Genomic DNA, 23,636 nt, shown 5'->3' on the forward strand with positions numbered 1-23,636 from the left:
TCGTCCGCATGCGCAGACCCCTGCCGCCTGCGCCTGACGTCACGTGTCGACCAATTGTCATTCTTCCCAGCGGGAAACATTTTAAATCAGCGGCCGGTTCTGGCGAATGTGCTGAAAGTGAATTGTAATGTTGCCCGGATAAACAGTTGTTTTTGTTGTTGTTGGCGATCGTTTCTGACGTAAGGGGACCGGAAGTGTGCGTCAGTTTCAGTCCCACCCTCCATTTCCATTTCCGGTCTCCGTCCTCACAGCGTCCAGGGTAACGGGCGGCGCCGCTGCGGCTCCGGTACCCGCTCCCGCTGGCTGGCTCCCTCCCCGAGCAAATCTAGGGGAGGAGAGGGGGTAGTGTGTAGCAAGAGGTGGTGCGGGTGTCTTCCCGGGTCCGGGGTCTGCTGCCAAGCATTCCCCCCCCCACCCTAGGGGAGGGCGGGCCTCGGTCTTCATGCGGCCTGAGGCTCGGAGCCGCCTGAGGAGCGGTGGCGGCTCCGCTGTGCCAGCCTGAGGGATCCTGGCTTCACCTTGCCCTTGTTGTGGAAGGAGTAGGATAGGGTAGGGCCGAAAAGAAGCAAAGGTTTAACTGGTGAGTGTCCTTGCTCCTCTTCAGTGTCTCCAAGGAGCTTGTTCAAAACCATAAAACCCTGAAACATCTTAGACTAACCGAATTTTATTCAACTTTACTGACTGGAGCTTTCCACATCCTGTTTTATTGTTGTTTGCTTGTTTTGTACTGTGCTATTGGAGATAACTTCCCGGAATAAACCATAACTTTTGTAATGTATGTTATTTCAATACACTGGAGGATTCTACTGCTCAAATATAAAATGGTCCCAGTCTGAATGTTGAAGTAAAGAACTTTGAAGTTGTTTTATAATTTGATAATAAACATAATGAAATTAACACTGTTCTCTTGAAAGCAATATTCCCTTCGACAACAGGGTGAAGAGTGGGTGCTCCTTTTGACAACAGGGTGAAGGGTGGGTGCTCCTTTTGACAACAAAATTCCTCAGCAGGTCAGACAGTATCTGTGGAGAGAGGAGCGATGTTAATGTTGCAGGGTGGTGATCCATTATTAACTTGTTTGTTTTTTTCAAATTGTGCGGAGGGTGTGGAGAGTCTGCAGAAGGGTCTAGATAGGCTGGGCGAATGGGCCAGGAAATGGCAAATGGAATTTAATGTTGGCAAGTGTGAGGTGGTCCACTTTGGTAGGAAGAATGGTAGGAAGGACTATTACTTACGGGGCGAAAAACTGCAGCAGGCGACGGTGCAGAGGGACCTCGGGGTCCTTGTGCATGAGTCGCAAAAACCCAGCTTGCAGGTGCAGCAGGTGGTCAGGAAGGCGAATGGGATGCTGGCCTTCATAGCGAGGGGGATTGAATATAAAAGTAGGGAGGTCTTGCTGCAGCTGTATAGGGCATTGGTGAGGCTGCAGCTGGCGTACTGTGTGCAGTTTTGGGCGCTGCACCTGCGCAAAGATATTTTGGCCTTGGAGGGAGTGCAGAGGAGGTTTACTAGGCTGATACCGGAGTTGAGGGGGTTGAACTATGAGGAGAGGCTGAATAAACTGGGCTTGTACTCGTTAGAGTTTAGAAGAATGAGGGGAGATCTCATTGAGACGTATAAGATGATGAATGGGATGGATAGGATAGAGGTGGAGAGACTCTTCCCGCTCAAAAAAGACAGTAGGACTTGGGGGCACAGCCTCAAGATAAAAGGGGGGCGGTTTAGAACGGAGTTGAGGAGGAACTTCTTCACTCAAAGGGTGGTGAATCTCTGGAATTCTCTGCCCGTTGAAGTGGTGGAGGCTGCCTCGCTAAATATTTTTAAGACGCGGGTTGATGGGTTTTTGATAAGAGAGGGGATTAAGGGTAATGGGGAGAGGGCGGGAAAGTGGAACTGAGCAGCGACAGATCAGCCATGATCTTATTGAATGGCGGGGCAGGCTCGAAGGGCTAGATGGCCTATTCCTGCTCCTATTTCTTATGTTTCTTATGTTTCACAGATGTTGCCTGACCTACTGAGTAATTCTAGCACTTTTTGTTTTTATTTCACATTTCCAGCATCCACTGTATTTTGTTTTTGTTTTGATGTTTTTGCTTTTGATTCAATTACATGCTAGTCAAAGATCAAAGATGGATAAAATGTGATATTTAAACATGAACTTAAGTGCATTTAAGATGTTTAATTTCATGAGCCATAGGGTGGATAGTCAAAGGCTTTTTCCCAGGGTGGAAGTGTCAATTACAAGGGAGCACAGATTCAAGTTAAGGGGGAAAAGTTTAAAGCAGATGTGCAGGGGATGTTTTTTGTGCAAAGTGTGGTGGGTGCCTGGAATGAGCTGCCAGAGGAGGAGGAGGAGGAAGCAGGCACATTAACAGCATTTAAGAGACATCTGGATAGGTACATGAATAGAAGGATATGATCTGAGCAAAGGGAAAAGGTTTTTAAAAATTTTAGTTAGGACATCATATTTGGCACAGGTTTGAAGGGCCTGTTGCTGTGCTGTACTTTGTTCTTTGCATGAGAAGGCAGTTAAAATAAGCGATTTGATGGGGAACGCAGAGTGACCTTAGTTTAGCCAATAACATGGGGAAAAAATCTGGAATTGTCATAAAGGACTGGCAAGACCATGTTAACAGTCTGCTCGGCTAGTGTCCTAGTGTTTAAACTGTTATTAGGATTGGATAGAAGTCAGTTCCTGATTTCTCCTGTATACTTCCCCTTTGAAGTAGTGTGTTTGGAAGTCATTTGTAAAGCCTTTCCAATTGGATGTTTGCAGTGGGATATGATTAAAGTTTCATTTTTTGCATGGCACACATCCCAAACATTTCTGGAGCAACTCTAATATTTTCACAAAGTTTGATGTCAATTTATAAGAGTTTGATTTAAAAAATGATAAATGCATCACTGCTCTCAGGCTTTCTTTCCCAATCTTCCACTGTTACTATAAAGTTGTTGAGGAATTTAGTAACACTGCTTGTTTGTTTTAAGGAATTTAAATTTTGATAATCTTTGTTAATTTGTATGCCAGCATTGTGAAAGTGCTCATTAACTGATGAACTCCGTTGTGAGGGAATGGCCCAGTGTTTTGTACTGTTGTCTCATTGCCAAGGACCTGGGTTCAGTTCTGGCCTCAGGTTATTGTCTGTGTGGAGCCTGCACGTTCTCCCTGTGTCTGCATGGATTTCCTTTAAGTACTCCAATTTCCTCCCACCGCCCAAAGATGTGCAGGTCAATTGATCATGCTAAATTTGCCTTGGTTTCCCTAAATTTCCAAAGATGTGCAGGTTAAGGGGGGGTATATGTGTGGGGTTACGAGGATAGGCCTGCTCTGTTGGAGAGTCCGTGCAGACTCGATGGGCTGAATGACCTCTTGCACTGTCAGGATTCTATGACTATGTGAATAGTGTTATTCCTGAAGCAGTTAATTTAACTTTTGGATTGCTAAATCTCGTCATTGGTTTTTGTATTTACTTTCATGTTAAAAGTCATACGGATTGCAGTCTGAGGAGGAGGTGTAACTTTGGTTTCCTCCAGTGTAAGTTTTAAAGGCAGGAACATCTTCCTCCCAAAATCTATCATAAATCAGCATACTCTTGTGATGCAACCTAAGTGTACTTGTATATTTGCCTTAGAAAAGATTGGAGAAAGTAAATTGTTTTGATATAGTTAGACAGCTTGCATGTCTTGTTTTTATTGATGAATTGAAATCTGAAGGAAAAGCTAGTCTGGCAACTTCCAATGCAGTGATGTTTTTATTCTTTGGATGTGGGCTAGGCCAGCATTTGTTGCCCATCCCTTGAACTTATTGGCTTCATAGGCCATTTCAGTGGAGGTAATAAGTCAAAAGGTTTACTGTGGATTTGGAGTCATATCAACCAGATGGGTAAGAATGGCAGATTTCCTTCCCTAAGGGTGTTGTTTTTCTTGAAATCAAATGGTCACGGTTACTGAGACTAACTTTCAATTCCACCAGCTGCCATGGTGGGATTTAAATCCAAGTCCCCAGAGCATTAGCCTGGGTAGCTGGATTACGAGACCAGTATCTCCCCATCGTGTTTGAACACACAATAGATATACTTGTCCCCTCGATCATGACCCAGCAAAATCTGTCTGATGCCAAGCATTTAACTTGATCACCCCATATTGCTTCATACAGTTGGAACTAGTGCTGATGTTTTATATTGCAGTATACACAGTTCACAATATTGAGCTCCAGTCTGTACTCTGCATTTTCGCCACCTCTGTCAGATAGCTGGCTTTTGTAATGATTTATGCAGGCCTCTGTAAAACATTTACCTGTAAATTTCTGTTTTAATGTTTCACCTTTAAATATTTTCTTGGGTGATTGAACATGTATGACTAATAATTTGGTAACCTTGGATTGAGCCATCCTTACCAAACAATTTTTGAAACAAGATTTGAAACTAATGCGTTGATAAATTTTTAACACCCTATCCATCCCCCGCCCACAAAGCATGTGAGATATTTTGAGGAGCAACATTGATGTTTGAAGTTTCAACAGCCCTGTTAGGAGTTTGCATTTCATGCTTGGAATTCTGCGTACATTCAGCCACCAGCTAATATTTGAGGCAAAGTGCAGACTAAATGAAGTTCTCTTTATGTGGATGGAACCTTTTTTCTTGGAAAAGGTAACTGTAAACTGAACAAGGAATAATGCTACTTTTAACATGGTTACAAAAAACATGTGGAAAAAAATTTCCACGTTGGGCTCAAACTAACATCTGCTCTATGGTTCCTTGGCCTTTGTTTGACAGCTTAGTGGCAAACTGTAGATAGTGTTTAAGTGTAATTATTGAGCTTGTGTTCTGCCTTGGACAAACTATTTTTAATCAGTTCAAGTTTTGAAACTTGGAAAAGCAATGAGAAGCAATACTTTGGAAAAAAAAGGACTGGTTAATTCAAGAAAGTAAAGTATCCTGTAGTAAAATGGGAAACTTCATTTAGTGTAGAGTAAAATGCTCTATTTTCAAGTATTAGCATTATTTTTTGAACTCTGGTAAGTCTAACGATTCTTTATCATCATTTCATGTTCTTTGATTAAAGAGTAATGCATGGTCCGAGGAGAGTAAATGTAGAAAGAAAACACATTGAAACAAATCTCAAACCATAATGTAATGGCAGTGGTCAGTTTGGAGAACGTCAGTTCCCTTGATCACAATTATACAGCACAGAAAAATGTCATTCAGCCCATCGTGCCTTTGAAGGAACAATTCCATTAGTCCCAGTCCCCTCGTAGCTCTGCACATTCCTCCTTTTCAAGAATCTGTGTGGTTGAGTTATTGTTGATTCTGCTTGTCCCACCCTTCTAGCAAATGTATTCCAGCGCATAGAAGCTTGCTATGCAAAAACACTCTTTCTATCTGCTATTTTTTTTAACCAGTTACTGACCCTGCTGCCCCTGGAAACAGTTTCCTTATTTAATATCAAATCCCCTCATGGCCTCTGTTACATTTCCAACAGCCCTTTTCTGTTTCTGTAGCCTATCCACCTAATCAACATCCCTCATCCAAGGTGAGTTAATTTTATTGCTACAGTTGATCTTTCTGATGTTGCTGTTAGTGTACGTATTGGGTAACTGAACATGCATCCTATCTGGAATTGGGTTGCATGTTTTTTCTTTAAAAAATTTTAGAACAAAGGTTGACATTTATTCAGCGCAGTTTGGCAACCATTGATGTTTGCACCAAACATCTAGTCAAGATTATAATAGGATCTAGTGTGAACTTTCTTTTGAGTTGCATGTCTTTAAAAGCTGTGGCAAAAAAAGTTAAAGGAATTTTCTTTTCTGCTTGTACAGGTTTAATTATGGACTGCAAATTAGATCATGTTAACGTCTAGTCGAAACAGGGATATTGAGCGGCGCGCTGAATACCTGCAAGCTGACCAGTTTCTGCCACCTTCCAGTGACAACTCCATGGATAGGATCTGGTTCATCAAAGATGGCTGTGGTTTGGCCTGTGCCATTGTAACCTGGATGCTAATTTTCTACGCAGAGTTTGTGGTTATTTTTGTAATGCTCGTCCCAGCAAAAGACTTGGTGTACAGTATCATTAATGGGATTATCTTCAACACACTAGCTTTCCTTGCTTTGGCTTCTCACTCTAGAGCAATGCTAACAGATCCTGTAAGTCACTCATTTAATTACCGTCATTTAATGTCAAGAAAATAATTGCATCTATCCGGTGCCATGTTAATCTCTGACTGATATCAGTTTGACTCCAGACCACTTAAGAGTATGTGGGAAGTCATCTGATTAAATTGGTGTACAGAGCAAACCTGAACTAACAGTTTCTGGCTTTTTTGTTAAATTCCACGGAGTGCGGTGCTAAAATGTATAGACTGTGAATCCACAGGCACAATTTCTAGTCTGTGTTAGCTATTTTGGGCCATGGTTCGCTACGTTTAGCTTTGCATCCTTGAAAGGAGAGGAAAGTCTGCTAGTTCCGGCGGCCAATCCTGATCTCTGTACAAGGTGGCTGCTTGGAACCAGCCCCAGTATACATCCATGATATGATCCATTATCAAGTTGTTGCTGCACTTCCTGTGTGCATATCCACTTGGGCAAGGAACTGTCTCTAGATCTAGAAAAAATACAGCAACAATAGCTGGTGCCTTCAACAAGAGAGAGAAGAAAATATATAGAGAAATCTCTTAACTAAGTGCCTGACACAGCAATCAAGCGTACCTCTTATATAGTGACAGAATGGTACAGCAGAGGAGGAGACTTCAGCCCATTATATCAGTGTTAGCCCTGTACAAGAGTTATCCAATTAGTCCCCCCTGCCCTGCATTCACCGTGTGTTTTTTTTAGCAAATATCTTTCCATTCTCTTTTGAGAGAGTTGGATTGGCTTCCACTATCCTTTTCAAGCAGCTTATTTCACATCATAACTTGCTGCATAAAAACAAAATCGCCTCCCCATCCCCCCCGGACCTTTGATCAATCTCTTTACCTCTGTGTCCTCTGGTTCTTGACCCTCTTGCTAGTGGGAATAGTTTTCCATTATCTAATCAATCAAAGCCTTTCACAATTTTGAATTCTTCTAGTAAACTTCCCATTTAATCGTCTGTGTTAAGGAGAGCAGTCACTGTTCTTCCATATAATTGAAGACTTTTCATCCCTCTTACCATTAATTAAGGAATGCACCTGTTATACATTTTAGACTGATTAAAGCCAAAATGTCCCTTTAAGTTAGCAGGTTTTTTCCATGTGACTGAGGGATAAGTCATCTGTGTGAGTGAATTTTATTTATTGTGCAGTCCCTAGTAACTAGAAATTAAAAAAATGTATTCCAACTGTAAGGATGATAAAGTGCAGCAAAGTGCAAAGTCCAGCTAAATTGGACTATGAAAGATATCACAGAGAAAGCAAATTGACAATCTTTTATTTCTATTGTGGTTCTGTACTGCTGTAACTGGGGTGATAGGACATCTCCAGCTTCGTGAGTCTCAGCTGAGCTGTATAGGGAAGGCTCCAGTTCCTGTCATAATTTCCAAGTTAGCCAACCCTGAATGGAGCAGAGATGAGGATGTTGCAGTTGGCCACTGCTTTGTTTATGTTGGAGGAAAGCTAGTGATTGTTCTTATTTCTCAATGCTAACCTGTGATCTGTACTGATTTTTGAATGCTGTGTCACCAGTGGACTTGGCTTATATTTCTTTCTTTACTCCCATTCTGTTTGGCTAGGTAGCTTGCATGTACTCATTTTTAAAGGTGCTGTGGAAATGTGGTCACTCGCCTATTAGAACCTCATACCAGGGAATGCTCAGTTCCTGTGGAAGTGATGGCGCTTCTTTGGTTGATAAAAATTGTATTCTATCTGTAAATGGCTGGTTTATGGTATCATAACATTGAGGGTTTATTGGGTGAAAGAATGCTCTCAGTTGGCCGTGTGATTATTAAGAAACAGCTAAGAAGAAAGATTTTTAAAGGATCTCCTGGGAGTTGAGTAGAGTCTGGGCAACATTTTTATGCTGTTGATTCACTTTATTTATTTATGTATGTTTGTGCACCGAAATAGCAGGAAATCTTGTTTCTTGCTAGTTTCAAAATCCTGTATCCTTTCCTAATGGCAACTTCCCCTCTTCCTGGCTACCATCCAAAAGTAGAGCAACCCTTCTCCCAGGCCACCAATGCTATTGCCAAACTTTCTCTCTCTCTCCCTCTCTCTCTCTCTCTCTCTCTCTCTCTGCGGCCTCAGTGCCAGGGACCCGGGTTCAATTCCTGGCTTGGGTTACGGTCTGTGTGGAGTTTGCACATTCTCCTCATGTCTGAGAGTTTCCTCTGGGTGCTCTAGTTTCCTCCCACAAAGTCCAAAACTGTGGGTAAGGTGGATTGGCCTTGCTAAATTGCCCCTCAGTGTCGGGGACTAGCTAGGCCAAATGCATGGAATGATGGGGATAGGGCCTGGGTGGGATTGTGACTGGTGCAGACTCAATGGGCCGAATGGCTGCCTTCTGCATTGTAGGATTCTACAATTCTGATAGGTGAGCGCCCAGCAGCTAAAAACCTGAGGTAAAGATAGTAGCAGGGTCTAAGCTTAAGAATGGCCAGGATTCTTTGTGTTGGAGTCTGTTGTATCTCCATCTTGCAGTGCTGCTCGAGTCTTGCATGTATTCCAACTGTTGCAGGAGAATCATCTCATTTCCCTTTGACCGCTCGTAGTTTATCAGGCCATGGCATTCCAACGATCTGATAACCGGATAATCTCTTTTATGTAAAAACAAAACATTTGGAATATTGGAACTCTTAAATAATAACTAATGGTTTTTATGGAGCTACTGAATACTGCAGTGCACAGGATTTGTATCTGAGATTATTATTCAAGCAGAGTGTAGCTGCAGTATCTAGGCCAGCAGCATATGTTTTTGGAAGTCTGAATGTAGGATACTGACGTTGTGACATTTAGCTGTTCTATCCATTTTGTAAGAAAAGTCACAGCATTTAGAGTAAGCAGGCTGTATGTTCAACATTTGCATTAAACCAGACACCAGACAAAAAAGCAATTGCTTTCTGGAGTTTTTGACCTAAGAAGGCCACCTCTGCTAGTTTATTTGACTTAAAAGTTACTGTGCAAATATGTGTGTTTTTAAAAACTACATAATACACTTTTCAAAATTTCTATCCATGCTAGATCACAATGCCCTCAAATTCTTAAGGCCACTTAATTTTTTGCGAGCAACATCTGACTGATTCCCTTCACTTTCTGCTCTGCCATTCATTTTCCTTTCTTGTGGACAATGCTTTATGCAGGACCACATTCTCAGTGGTTATCAGCTGTCAAGCTGGCGGTTTTTCACCTTATCCCCTGAGCTGTACAGGCAGCTGAACATAATCCTCTTGTCACCTTGTGTCCACGTGTGCTTCCCTTCCCAATAAGTTAATTGCTGTTCAATAATGCATACCAACTTAACACTGACCAGAAATTGTACCTGAGACCTTATGAATTTTTTATTTGTTCACTAATGGGATGTGACAAAGCCAGCAGTTACTGCCCATCCAGAATTGTCCTCGAGAAGGTGGTGGTGAGCCATTTTCTTGAACTGCTGCTGTAGTCCATGTGTTGTTGGAACACTGTGCTGTTAAGGAGTTCCAGGATTTTTCCCCAGTGAGTGAAGGACCGGAGATACATTTCCAAGACAGGATGAGAGAGATTTGGAGGGAAACTTGCAGCTGGTAACTGTTCGTAGAATTGTGACGGTGCCAGAATAACTATTCAGCTCTCCAAATCAGCAATTCACTTAGTGCCCTTCTCCCCATAGCCTTGCATATTTTTTCCTTTCCAGACAATGGTCTCACTCCCATTGAATGTTGAACCTGCCTCCAACAGCTGCAGTCAGGCAGTACATTCCAGACCTTAACACTTGCTGCATGAAAAGCTTTTTTTCATATTTTTGCTGCTTTTGTCAATTATTTGCTCTGTACTTAGTCCCATGTGGTGGCTGCTGCTTTTCCCCTTTAGGCAATAAAAGTTGATGTTGGGCCATGCTGTCAGTTTTTGGGGAGTTGCTACAATGCAACTTGTACATGGTACACATTGCAGCTACGGTGTAACATGGAGGGGATGAATGTTTAAAATGATGGATGCAGTGTCAGTCAAATGGGTTTCTTTATCCTGGCTGGTGTCGGGTTTCTGGAGTGTTGTTGCAGCTGTGTTCACCCAAGCAAGTGGATTACTCTATTATACTCCTGATATGATTTGAGTTATCTAGTCTCTGACAGTGTTTGTGGTTGATTGAGTTTCTGATGGTTGCCTTCAAGGTATTGATGGTGTGGATTCAAGGATGGTGTTGCCATTGATACATCAAGGAGAGATGCAGAGACTTTGTAGATAGATGTTGCCCAGTACTTACGTGACACGAATGTTACTTGCCATTTATCAGCAAAAGTTGGAATATTGTCGAGGTCCTGATGCATGCAGATGCAGGCTGTGTCATTATTGTAGAGTTCAGTATTACTGGGTATGGCATATTTTCACTGATTGCTTAGGTGGTGTCTTTTCAAAAACACTTGGCAAAACCCCTCAAAGCTACATATCAATGACTTTGGTGAGGGAATGAAGAGTTAAAAATCCAATCTTGCAGATGACATTAGAACATAGAACACTACAGCACAAACAGGCCCTTCGGCCCACAAGTTGCGCCGATCACATCAACACCTACCAATCCATCGACCTATCTATAACCCTCAATCCCATTAAATCCCATATACTCATCCAGAAGTCTTTTAAAAGACCCCAGCGAGTTTGCGTCCACCACCACTGACGGCAGCCGATTCCATTCACTCACCACCCTCTGAGAGAAAAACTTACCCCTAACATCACTTCTGTACTTGCCTCCCCGCACCTTAAATCTGTGTCCTCTCGTAGCGACCATTTCAACCCGGGGAAATTAGGTTAGAAAGGATGGGAAGTTGTGTGGTGGGAGCCACAAGTTACAAAGGCTGTAGACCAATTGGGTGAGTGGACGAAACCAAAGCCAGTAGAGTTTATTGTTATGAAATGAGATTATCCACTTTAAATCTGAGGAAGGCAATTCAGAATATTCCCCCTTGTCCTCACTTCTCACTCACCAGCCCATGCATTCAAAGGATGATCCTCATGTGGCTTATACATCATCGACCTTTTCATAGTTCTAGGAAAGCAACGTGCTGCTCTTCTGAAAAATAACTTTCCATTTGAGGAACAAAATGATGTCCTAGATTTGTTTGTGCAGAGAGATGTTCATTTTGTAAGTGGTTTTAGCCTGTTTTCAACCACAGTTTTCATGCACTGCATTTTCTTTGCACTGTGTAGTACTTGCAGTGTTATTCATTACTGTACAGAGAATAACTAAAGTTCAGAGCTGAAATACAGCAAGTTACCAGTTTGCTTGTTCTCACCTGTTGTTGTTTTACGTTTGGTTTGGCAGGGTGCAGTACCAAAAGGGAATGCCACTAAAGAGTTCATTGAAAGTTTACAGTTGAAACCGGGCCAAGTGGTGTACAAATGCCCCAAGTGCTGCAGCATCAAACCAGAGAGAGCACATCATTGCAGGTAACAACCCTAGAACTGATATGAAACTAAATCTCCTCTCAATCCCCTTTCAGGATACATTTTTGTGTTCAAACAGAGCAGTTGTAGAAAAAAAACTCCCTTGAGCAGAAATCCCTGGTTAAAATTACCCATTTTAGCGGCCGAGTCTCTCTCTAGGCCGCTAAATGTACATCCAACATATTCTGCTCAGGTTCAGAGTGAACAAAAAGGCTCATAAAATTCACCTTTATTTGATGTACCTGGTGCACGCACACGACTTTAGATGTAGCGTTAAAAGTCCTCAGGCTTGATATAAGCTACTGCAAGTTCAAAGAATTATGGTTTCACAGAATCCCTATAGTGCAAAAGGAAGCCATTCAGCCCATCAAATCTGCACTAACAACAGCCCCACCCAGGCCCTATTCCCATAACCCCCCATATTTGGATCGGATTGGCGGTTGGTGACTAGTGAGGTGCCCCAGGGGTCGGTGCTGGGGCCTCAGCTATTTACCATTTATATAGATGATCTGGAGGAGGGAACCGAGTGCAGGGTGTCGAAATTTGCTGATGACACCAAGACTGGGGGAAAGGCAAATTGTGCGGAGGGTGTGGAGAGTCTGCAGAAGGATCTAGATAGGCTGGGTGAATGGGCCAGGAAATGGCAAATGGAATTTAATGTTGGCAAGTGTGAGGTGGTCCACTTTGGTAGGAAGAATGGTAGGAAGGACTATTACTTACGTGGCGAAAAACTGCAGCAGGCGACGGTGCAGAGGGACCTCGGGGTCCTTGTGCATGAGTCGCAAAAACCCAGCTTGCAGGTGCAGCAGGTGGTCAGGAAGGCGAATGGGATGCTGGCCTTCATAGCGAGGGGGATTGAATATAAAAGTAGGGAGGTCTTGCTGCAGCTGTATAGGGCATTGGTGAGGCTGCAGCTGGAGTACTGTGTGCAGTTTTGGGCGCCGCACCTGCGCAAGGATATTTTGGCCCTGGAGAGAGTGCAGAGGAGGTTTACTAGGCTGATACCGGAGTTGAGGGGATTGAGCTATGAGGAGAGGCTGAATAAACTAGGCTTGTACTCGTTAGAGTTTAGAAGAATGAGGGGAGATCTCATTGAGACGTATAAGATGATGAATGGGATGGATAGGATAGAGGTGGAGAGACTCTTCCCGCTCAAAAAAGACAGTAGGACTAGGGGGCACAGCCTCAAGATAAAGGGGAGGCGGTTTAGAACGGAGTTGAGGAGGAACTTCTTCACTCAAAGGGTGGTGAATCTCTGGAATTCTCTGCCCGTTGAAGTGGTGGAGGCTGCCTCGCTAAATATTTTTAAGAAGCGGGTTGATGGGTTTTTGATAAGAGAGGGGATTAAGGGTTATGGGGAGAGGGCGGGAAAGTGGAACTGAGCCACGACAGATCAGCCATGATCTTATTGAATGGCGGGGCAGGCTCGAAGGGCTAGATGGCCTACTCCTGCTCCTATTTCTTATGTTCTTATATTTACCCCACTAATCCTCTAACCTATGCATCCCAGGACATTAAGGTGCAATTTAGCATGGTCAATTAACCTAACCCATACCTTTGGACTGAGAGGGGAAACTGGAGCACCCAGAGAAAACCCATGCAGATATGGGGAGAATGTGCAAACAGCCAGGAATCAAACCCAGGTCCTTATAACTGAGGCAGCAGTGCTAACCGCTGTGCCACCGTGCTGCCCTAAGGAAGAGTTTGTTCTCCCTCTTTTTCTAATTATTTAGAACTCTTGGACCTTTGTTTTTCTGTTTGAGTAGTTTTACAATTTCATTGTATGCAGCCAGGAAATAGGCCACTTGTTAATGCTGTGAACTTCAGTCACAGTGCTTAAATAACAAAAATCTCATTGTGAGTCAGTCACCATATTGCACAGGGTTATTTTTCTTTTTGCATGATAATGAGCAATATATTGGACACTCCTTAATCTGGAAACAGGAAAATGCTGAACTCCAAACACTTGTTAATCTAAAATGTTCATTCAACTAAAAAAACTCTACGCATGTTTAACTTTTTGAAATGGTTAGAATAAGATTGGTAAAGTCAGTTTCAGGTCAGTGCTTCAGAGGAACAAATTTCGTAAGATTTTGTTACACAGCAATGATAAAATTGTGTTTCTTTTTGTTTAATTCATGCAGCAGAAGATACTAAGGATAGATTTTTTTAACCTCTTGAGGATTACCAATATTTTTAAGATGTTGGATAAGGGTAGAGAACATTTACTCTGTACGAAATAACTTATTGAAGCCATGCCACGTCTGATTTTATTAGCATAGCGATAAGTATTGCTGGTCTTTTTGTAAGTGGTAGTGCTCAGGAAAATCCTTATTTCCATTTGGCTCGATTCCTAAATTTGTTCAGTTTTTTATATGCTTGACTTGGTAGAAAAATTGTCAGTGCAAAGAAGTTGGAAATAGAGGTTTGAATATTGTCCATGTTATTGGATCAACTGTAATAATGGAGAAGGGAGTGACCATGTTAGATTCATTCATTCTTGTGCATGCTGCCTGAAGGTAGATCCTTGGCTCGTTGTCTACTGATGCTTCATCCTGAGGTGTTTGTTGGCAGTAGTTTCTGTCGTCAGTGGTGATTTGCCATTCCCTTTCACTCTCTCGGTTAGAGCCAGAAGGCAGGTCCCAGTCTACCTCTGCTCAAACCCATGCTGTTGGCATTACTCTGAAGTATGCATCAGAAATATATCCAGACCACATGTCAGTGAGGTCTTCCAAAGTGAAAGTAGTCTAGATAATTGGAGAGGGTGCAAAATTTAGTTGTATCCACGAGCACATCGAAACTTAGATTTTTCTTCTCCAGCTTCTCAAAACAACAATCTATTACTTTAGAATTCTCCCACCTAACAGTAAGCCGTCCCAGTGGCTTAAGATACAACAGTTTTGTTAGTAGCTACCAACCTGGAGATACTCTGGTCAACACCAGCTGAACACCTAGGTAAAAGAATAAGGAGAATTCAACAATAAATTGGGACATCATCTGGAAGATTGACTTTAGCACCATTTTTAATGTGGTGAAGAGAGCTAAAAAAATGTATTTGGTTAGGGACGGATTACACTAGTATTTAAAATTTATTTTAAAAACTGACTTTTATCGTTCAGGGTCCCTGAATAATGAAATGAGACATTAGTTATTGAGGAGTTCTAAAACTTCTGGTTAAGTGGCTGGTGTTCTTTTCAAATATTCAAAATTATCTTCCAGTGTTTGCAAGAGATGTATTCGGAAGATGGATCACCACTGTCCCTGGGTTAACAACTGTGTGGGAGAAAATAACCAGAAGTACTTTGTGTTGTTTACAGTAAGTGTTGCTCACACCCATGTGCTAGAAGCAAGTTCACAGTCACGACCTAGTCCTCTGTCAACAGAAGGAACGTGTCATACAAACAAGTAGTAGAAATAGGCCATTCAGCCCCTTGAGCCATTTAATAAGATTGTGGTTGATCTGATCATAACTTAAATCTGCATCCCGCCTACCTGTGATAACCTGTAATCTTCTTGCTTTCCAAGAATCCATCCATCTCTGCCTTAAAAATATTCCAAACCCTGCTTTTACTGCCTTCTCAGAAAAGGAGTTAACACTTTTTGTGCCCTTTTCAACTAAACAAAAACTTAGGGAAGCTTATTCTGATGAGTGCAGGACTTTGGCCATATAGTTTGGCCCAACTTTTTTCAGCACTATTCAAATTCCATCAACAATCATCCTCTTTATTATTTATTGTCACAAGTAAGTTTACATTCACACTGCGATGAAGTTACTGTGATACTCCCCTAGTTGCCACTCTCCGGTGCCTGTTCGGGCATACTGATGGAGGATTTAGCATGCATCTAACCAGCGCGTCTTTTGGACTGTGGGATGAAGCCGGAGCATCCAGAGGAAACCCACATAGACATGGGGAGAACGTGCAGACTCCGCACAGACAGTGACCCAAGCCGGGAATCGAACCCGGGCCCCTGATGCTGTGAGGCAGTCATGCTAACCACTGTGCTGTCCTTGTGTTACAGACTATTGAACATTTATCTTTCAATATCAAATTTTTTGCACTAAAATTATTCCATTTTGTTACGCATCATTAACTTTGTTTTGTGACGCTACTAGATGTTTAGTTTTCTTCTGTGGACTTGTGCCTTTGCAGTGAGTCCTCACTGCAAAGTGTGGTTGCATTCCTGAAAACTCGCTTCAGTGAATCATGGGTCAGGAATCAACTTAAAGCCAGAACTATGTTCCTTCAGACACTTCTTGCCTGGAGAAATGTACAAATTGAAATACTGGGCCATACATGTGCCACATTTTGACTTCCTAGCTAAAATAACTTGCAAAATAAAATGCATCTCAAAATATAAAAGAAACACAATATACAAATCCATTAAACTCTGCTCTCTCAACTCCTGTGCATTGTTAACAACTTACATGGCATTGGCATTTAAATGTTAATTCACATTTAACTGAATTACTAAATAAAATATTGTGTTCTATGTTTCAGATGTATATAGCTCTGATATCACTACATGCCCTTATCATGGTTTGCTTCCACTTTCTGTACTGCTTTGAAGAGGAGTGGACAAGTAAGTAGAAATACAGAATTCTTAATTTAGTTTATTTTTTTAACTGGAATCTAACTTTGAGTGTGAGGATATTCACCAATGGTCTTTTTAGTGGAAAAGCTGATAGGACACAAACTATTGTGACAATTTGTCTGACTATATGGCATTTGCAAGTAGGCAGAGAAGATTTAAAGACTGATATTATAATGGCAAACAAGATGAGGAATGCCTGTACTGAGTCAAATGACTGTGTCCTTGTGCAAAGTAGTGTTGCATTTTGCCTGTTCAAACAGAAATTAACCTTTTGCCGTTGAATCTCTGGAGCTTTGATAGCTGTAGTATCATAGCTATTTAATTTTGTTCAATCAGGCCTGTGAATTACTGCTGAATTGATGCAATGCAATGTTTGATACTAGTTTTTGCCCTTTGCTTTCCTAGAATGCAGTTCATTCTCGCCACCATCCACCGTGATATTACTCATTCTCCTGTGCTTCGAGGGTCTTCTCTTCCTTATTTTCACTGCTGTGATGTTTGGCACCCAAGTACATTCAATCTGCTCAGATGAAACGGTGCGTACTTAACCTTTTCAGCCCATTACTGTCTTTTAATGTCCTTTCAAGAACATTCATCACATATACACATCCCACCAACATACTGCTGAAAACAAATGAACTGAGAGTTATGCAGCTATAGTATTGAAATGCTGACAGGGCTGGACAGACCAGCTGCAGGGATTACGTTTTCTCTGTCTGGGGGAGTCACAGTGTCAGGACACTGAGTAGGCCATTCAGACTGAGTTGAGGGGAAACTTTTTCGCTCAGAGGGTGGTCAAGTTACTGAATATCTTTAAGAAAGAAACTGATAGATTTCCAGACTCGGTGTCAGGGGGTGTGGGGAGAGCATGGGAGAGTATTGTTGAGATAGCGGATCAGCCACGATATTGAATGATGGAGCAGGTTCAAAGGGCCGAATGGCCTACTCTTATTTTCTACGTCATGCAGTTGGCTGTGGGCTGATTAGCAATATCAGCTCAGCAGAAAGCTCCCACTTGGTCATCAAGGGCCAGGCATCAAGTGGAGGTGAACTGTTTTCGCCGAGTTTGAAGGTACTTCTTAGAGTGAGTTATGGAGCAGCATTTCCAGAGGCCTGGAGGGAAGTCGCTGCTCACGTGTGAGCTGATAACGTGGGAAGGAAAGAACAAACTTGTGTTTATCTAATACCTTTATCTCCTCTGGTTATCTCAGTGACTCGCAGCATTTACTGCTGTCTTGGCCATCACAGCAAGGCTCCACAAACATCAAAGATCAGTTCATTTGTTTTGATGGTGATTTTGAGAGATTAATTTAGCCTATACGCTGCGAGTACATCTGTGCCGTATAAGCTTGCCAGTTATGGGACATTATTATGTCCTTCCATGTTCTGAGAAAACAGCCTTACAGCTGAATATGACCCTTTTATGGCAGACAACCTGGGTTTATATCCTTCGCTAATGTTCCTTTCTCTCTCTTTCCTTCACTCCAACCCAAACTTTCACTTTCCACTTGAACCCTATCTGAGGTCACACCTTCAGGTGATCAAACAATATCCTTCTGCTTTGTATGTGGCTTAGGACGGTATCATGTGCTGTATTTGCTCATTAAACAATTGGGGGAGAATCTTCCTGGATTTTATTAAATTGATAAGGAAACTACCCTAAAACAATAGAATACACTAATCTAATCTCACTACACTAACCACAATACAAGCTAAGCATTAAAATTGACTTGATGCTCAGTGCCTTGCAGTATTCTTTCTAATTCCTCCTTGCCACGCCCAAGTTGAGTAATATTGGTGGTATGAGATGTGTTTATTCCGTGTTTCATTTCAGAATCTGCACAGCCACACACACCAACAACTCAAAGGTAACATTGGTGCTGTGTACTGTTAATTGTCAGGATGTCTTGTGGCGCAGTGGGTAGCGTTCCTTACACTGAGCCAGAAAGTCGGGCGTTGAGTTTCACCTCATGACTTGATAACAAGGGAAGGTGCGTTCATAATAAAGAACATCACAGCACGGGAAACAGGCCCTTCGGCCCAACGAGCCCGCGCCGCCGTCCTACTATCTCAGTGACCTATTCATGATTTTAGTCTACGCCTAATGTGCGAGGATCAGGGAAGTCCAATTTAGGGACAATTTAGTACCCAATCAATCAGCCTAAAAGCACATCTTTGGGGGATGTGGGAGGAAACCGGAGCACCCGGAGGAAACCCACGCAACCACGGGGAGAATGTGCAAACTCCCACAGACACAGGCCCAAATCCATGTGTCCGCACAGCAACAGAGATAGTCTCTGAACTGTTATGTTGCCCTCGAGATGGTCCAGTTTAAGCACACTAACGACATGAAGCAATAGGCAACTCCCGAAGCAACATCCAAGAGCAGCCCACTACAACCTGCCACCTGCATGCCCCTTGCTGGACTTAAATGCCTGTGGAGACAAAAAATTTCATTATTAAACAGGCAAAGACTAACATTCCTGAGGCAAAATGTATTCCCAAGCCTACAATGTTCAGTAAGGCCTACTATATCCCCCTATATGTAGCCCGCTCATATGGCTGTCTAAGTGACTCTTAAACAACCCTAGCGTGCCTGCTTCCACCACCTTACTTGGCAGTGCATTCCACACCCCCACTACCCTTTGCGTGAAAAACTGCCCTCTAATATTTGTCTTATACCTAGCCCCCCTCACCCTAAGCCCGTGACCCCTCGTTCTATCCATTTCTTGTAGCGGAAAAAGCTTACCACCATTTACTCTATCTATCCCCTTCATAATCTTATAAACCTCTATTAGATCCCCCCTCAGCCGACGTCTCTCAAGGGAAAACAGCCCAAGTTCATTCAATCTAATGTGGCCATGCAGTTTGCGTTATCAACTTGAAAACCCTTCCAACACATACCAGTGGCAGACAGTAAGAGCAGGAGAGATTCTTGGTCAGCAGTGTGGTGGAAAGTTATTGGAGCCTCCACCATCGCTACCCACAGCTGCAGACTGTCATGCCTGTTGCCTCAGCAATGCTGACTTCAAGTGTGTACTGTGACACACCACCAGGCCTACTCCTGTTGGTTATTGACAATTTCAGGTAGATTAATAGACTGCCAAAACTTGGTCAAGATCCTGTTTATACATGGTAAATTTATTATAGAATTAGATTAGAATTACAGTTGAATGTCACCTTTAGTTGTTTTGTGTAGATCTACATGACGAGTGTTTGTGTTCAACAAAATAACTCTGGGCAAACCACCAGTGAATACTCAATAAAAGCAGATTACTGTGAATGCTGGAATCTGTAAACCAAAAGAGAAAACGCTGGAAAATCTCAACAGGTCTGGCAGCATCTGTAAGGAGAGAAAAGAGCTGATGATTCGAGTCCAGATGACCATTTGTCAAACCTTTAACAAAGGGTCATCCAGACTCAAATCATTAGCTCTTTTCTCCCCTTACAGATGCTGCCATGAGTGAATACTAGACAGGTTTAGAAGTAAATATTAGACAGGTTTTCTGTTAATGTTGTGCTCCCGGCATAATGGTCAAGCTTTCAGGGAAAATACTGCTTATATCTTCAGGGCTACAGATGACCTCCCTATCAAACTGCTTAAATAGTTGTAATGGTCTACCTCAATTCATTGGCTCACAACTGACTTGCAAGAAAGTGATTGGTCAGGTAATATCTTGCCAATTGTTTTGCTTGAAATGAATAATAAAATCCCAACTGTTTTTATAATCAGTGTCATAGATAAGGACATATTCCAAAACCACACTGAGGTGGGTGAAAGATTGCATCATTACATTTGTCGTGTTTTGTGTTCGTCCAGCAAAGGGGTGTACATTGCATTGCAAGACTTCCCAGATAGCACAAAGCACAGCCATTCATTCAGCCCCAAAATGGTGCTTGATCCCAAACTTCCATGGAGCACCCATACTATAGTTTTTAACATGCTTTCCAGGATCCTATCTGAGAGGTGTTATCAATTCATGCTGAAATAAGGGGAGTTTTCTGCTGTAAATTTATTTCCACTCTTGTTTCCAGACTCCTCAATAGTCAACAGACACAGGGGTCTTTGATCTCATCAATATGACCTGGGTTTGAATCTAATCCCCTGCACAGCCCAGTGGCATTTGTAAAAAAAAAGTTAAATTTGGAATATATTCCACTATAAGAATTCTAAACTGCTATATCAATTAAAATATAATCACCAGTTTAATCTCAAGAATATCCAATTAATTTGGGTTAATGGAGTTTAAGCAAGTTCCTAATAATGGATCGCTGGAAGAGAAAGGGGAGGCAATTGCCAGATTTTTTTCCCTAATTAGCTGTGGCTTCTTTTATCAGTGTGGGATTCTTTCCCCCTTCGGGCGATTACATGACTTCTGGTAGACAGGAAGTGAATCAGAATGTGTAAGGCATCTTGTCTGGGTACAGGACAGCTGAGATTGACCAGCTGCTCTTCCTATCCAGCATGTTCACGTATGATTCCAGCCTATACTTCTGAAGATAAAAGCTCAGTCATCATATTGGAGCAGCATAGCAATAACAAACACATCTCTATTTTAAAATGTTTCCTTTGGACAACTTATTTCACGCTGAGCAAAAAGGGCAGATATCCTCACAGTGCAAGCAGGGAGATGTCGTTTGTTTTGGGAATGATATTGATGCCTTGGAATTAGTTGTCATACCACTTAGTTTGTCTTTGAATTGGTCTGAGACCCTAGAGCTGCTAGCAAGTATGTGCTAGGATGTGATGAAGGAACAGACAGGTACATAGCTGAAAATGCCTCTCCTTCCAACCTTACTTGCAGCAGTAAATTACATTAATGATTTGGATGGGAATTTAGGCGTGGTTAGTAAGTTTGCAGATGTCACCAAGATTGGCACTGTGGACACTGAATAAGGTAATTTAAGATTGTAACAGGATCCTCTGATCACTTGGGCCAGTGGGCTGATGAATGGCAGATGGAGTTTAATTTAGATAAATACGAGGTGATGCATTTTGGTAGATTGAACCAGGACAGGACTTACTCAGTTAATGGTAGGACGCTGTGGAGAGTATAGAACAAAGAGATCAAAGGGTACAGGTCCATAACTGCTTGAACATGGAGTCACAGGTGGGCAGTGTGGTGCAAAAGGTAATTGGCATGCTTGGTTTCATTGGTCAGAATATTGAATTTAGGAGTTGGGATGTCTAGTTGAAATTGTACAAGACATTGGTAAGGCTGCACTTGGAATTCTATGTACAGTTCTGGTTACCCTATTATAAAAAGGATTTTATTAAACTAGAAAATGCAGAAAAGATTTACTTGGATGCTACCTGGACTTGATGGTTTGAGTCATAAGAAGAGGCTGAATAGACTGGGACCTTTATCCCTGAAGCATAGGAGGCTGAGGGATGATCTTATAGAGGTCTATAAAATGAGGGGCATAGATAAGGTAGATAGACTCCCCTACCTTTGGGAAAAGATGTTGACTAAAACTAAAAGGCATAGGTTTAAGGTGAGGGGAGAGATACAAAAAGGTCCAGAGGGGCAATTCTTTCACATACAGGGTGGTGAGTGTCTGGAACGAGCTGCCACAGGTAGTAGTAGAGGCAGGTATAATTTTGTTTTTTGAAAAGCATTTAGACAGTTACATGGGTAAGATTGGTATAGGGAGATATGGGCCAAATATGGGCAATCGGGACTAAGTGGTAAAAACTGGGCAGCTTGGACAAGTTGGGCTGAAGGGCCTGTTTTCATGCTGTAAATCTCTAATTTTATGACAGTGTTGACCACTGAAATATCTCTGGACCACATGGTCCCATATCTTGTTGGAAGAAATATCATTAATGTGCAGCTCCAGTAGGGAGATGGAGTGGACAATGAAGGAAGTAAATGGATAATGACGATAGATTAAAACCGGTTTGTAAACCCCAACCCCCTTGGTTCTCGAACTCCACTCAGAGCCACCATTTAGATAAGTGGCCCTTTTTTTTTTGGAAGGTGAGGTGGAGTTTTTTGATCAAGTGAGAATGAAGTACCAACAGTTCACTGCGCACATTTGTGTGCGAGATGATTGTTTAATGGTTGCCAGTTAGTTCCACCTTGCTGGTTTGCTTCTGATGTGATATCGCGCTCTTGTTTGCTATTTTTGTTTTGACTCCCTCTATAATACTGACATCCCCTCAGAACTTGGGCCAGTTTGAGGGAGGGTTTGTAAGCTTCCAGTAAGCTATTAGTTTTATTCAGCATTTCAAATGGTATCAGTCAGTGAATTTGTAAGTTGCAATGACCATTTGAAACACCTTCCCTATTTCCACCCTTTTCAAATTTGCATTCTCTATCACCCGCTCAAGACCAAATGTTCACTAATGTCTTTTAGGGAAGGAAATCTGCGTCCTTACCTGGTGTGGCCTACATGTGATTCCAGCGCCACAGCAATGTAGTTGATTCTCAACTGCCCTCAGGTGACTAGGAATGGACAATGAATGCTGGCCAGGCAGTGACTCCCATGTCCCACAAATGAACAAAAAAAGATTCCTATCCCATCTCTCTCTCTGTCTGTCTCTCTGTCTGACTTGCTTGTGCTGCAGTTACCTCCTTTAACTCACCTCTACTTTTACACCCTCCTGGCCAACCAATGGAGAAGCTTAGAACTTTTTTGTTGAGATTAGAGCATCTTTCCAGCAGTCCCTTCTGCCATCCGTTCCTGTTAATTTAATTAAGAGGCCTACTAAGGGTTAATAAGGATCCATTCCTTTCACAAAGAGGCCAATAACCAGGGGGCATAGATTTAAAGTAATTGAAAGAAGGATTCGAGGGAATGGTTGAGGAGAAATTGTTTTTACCCAGAGAGTAGTGCAGTCTTGGAATTCACTTCCTGAAAATGTGGTAGAGGCAAAATCCCACATTGCATTTGAATAAAATGCTTGGATACAGACTTGATACGCAGTAACCTACAGAGCTACAGTCCAACAGCCTGAAAAGTGTGATTAATTGGAATGCTTCCTTTTCAGTTGGCTTAAACGTGATGAGTCAAGTAGCCTTCTGCTTTGCCCCAAGTTTTCTATGTTCATCCACCTTGTTAAGGTCCGATCCCATGTCATGCACCCTTTGAGCTGTTCATACCCATGAAACCCACTCCCTTCTCACTTTAAGTTCTAAAGTTTTTTGTTTATTTATTAGTGTCACAAGTAAGTTTGCATTAACAGTGCAATAAAGTCACTCCAACGCTTGTTCTGGTACACTGAAGGAGAATGCACCTAACCAGCATGTCTACCAGACTGAGGAAATTGGACCATCTGGAGGAAACCCAAGCAGGCACAAGGAGAACACGCAGACCCCACACGGACAGTGACCCATCCTGGGAATCGAACCCAGGTCCCTGGAGCTGTGAGGCAGCAGTGCTAACCATTGTGATACCCTATGCTGCCCACTTTACCCTTTTCCCACTAAATATTAGCCATCACTCTAACTAATATTGTAAACCTTTCCCTCTCTTCAGATAATGTCTGC

At 42.3% G+C, this 23,636-nt stretch overlaps 1 protein-coding gene across 3 annotated transcripts in view; it reads left to right on the plus strand.

Moving 5' to 3' along the window:
- Positions 1–246: 246 nt before the first annotated feature.
- zdhhc3a (zDHHC palmitoyltransferase 3a) overlaps positions 247–23,636 on the plus strand; it is a 38,323-nt gene continuing 14,933 nt past the window's right edge. For all 3 annotated transcript variants that reach the window (XM_080201870.1, XM_080201885.1, XM_080201878.1), the window contains exons 1-6: positions 247–580; positions 5,819–6,145; positions 11,429–11,553; positions 14,770–14,866; positions 16,050–16,131; positions 16,549–16,679. In XM_080201870.1, coding sequence (XP_080057996.1) covers positions 5,846–6,145; positions 11,429–11,553; positions 14,770–14,866; positions 16,050–16,131; positions 16,549–16,679 — 735 coding nt within the window. In that variant the 5' untranslated portion in view covers positions 247–580; positions 5,819–5,845. The remainder of the gene's footprint in view (positions 581–5,818; positions 6,146–11,428; positions 11,554–14,769; positions 14,867–16,049; positions 16,132–16,548; positions 16,680–23,636) is intronic.

This window comes from Carcharhinus amblyrhynchos, chromosome 2, assembly GCF_965287045.1.
Source record: "Carcharhinus amblyrhynchos chromosome 2, sCarAmb.v2.hapA, whole genome shotgun sequence".
NCBI classification, from domain to species: domain Eukaryota; kingdom Metazoa; phylum Chordata; class Chondrichthyes; order Carcharhiniformes; family Carcharhinidae; genus Carcharhinus; species Carcharhinus amblyrhynchos.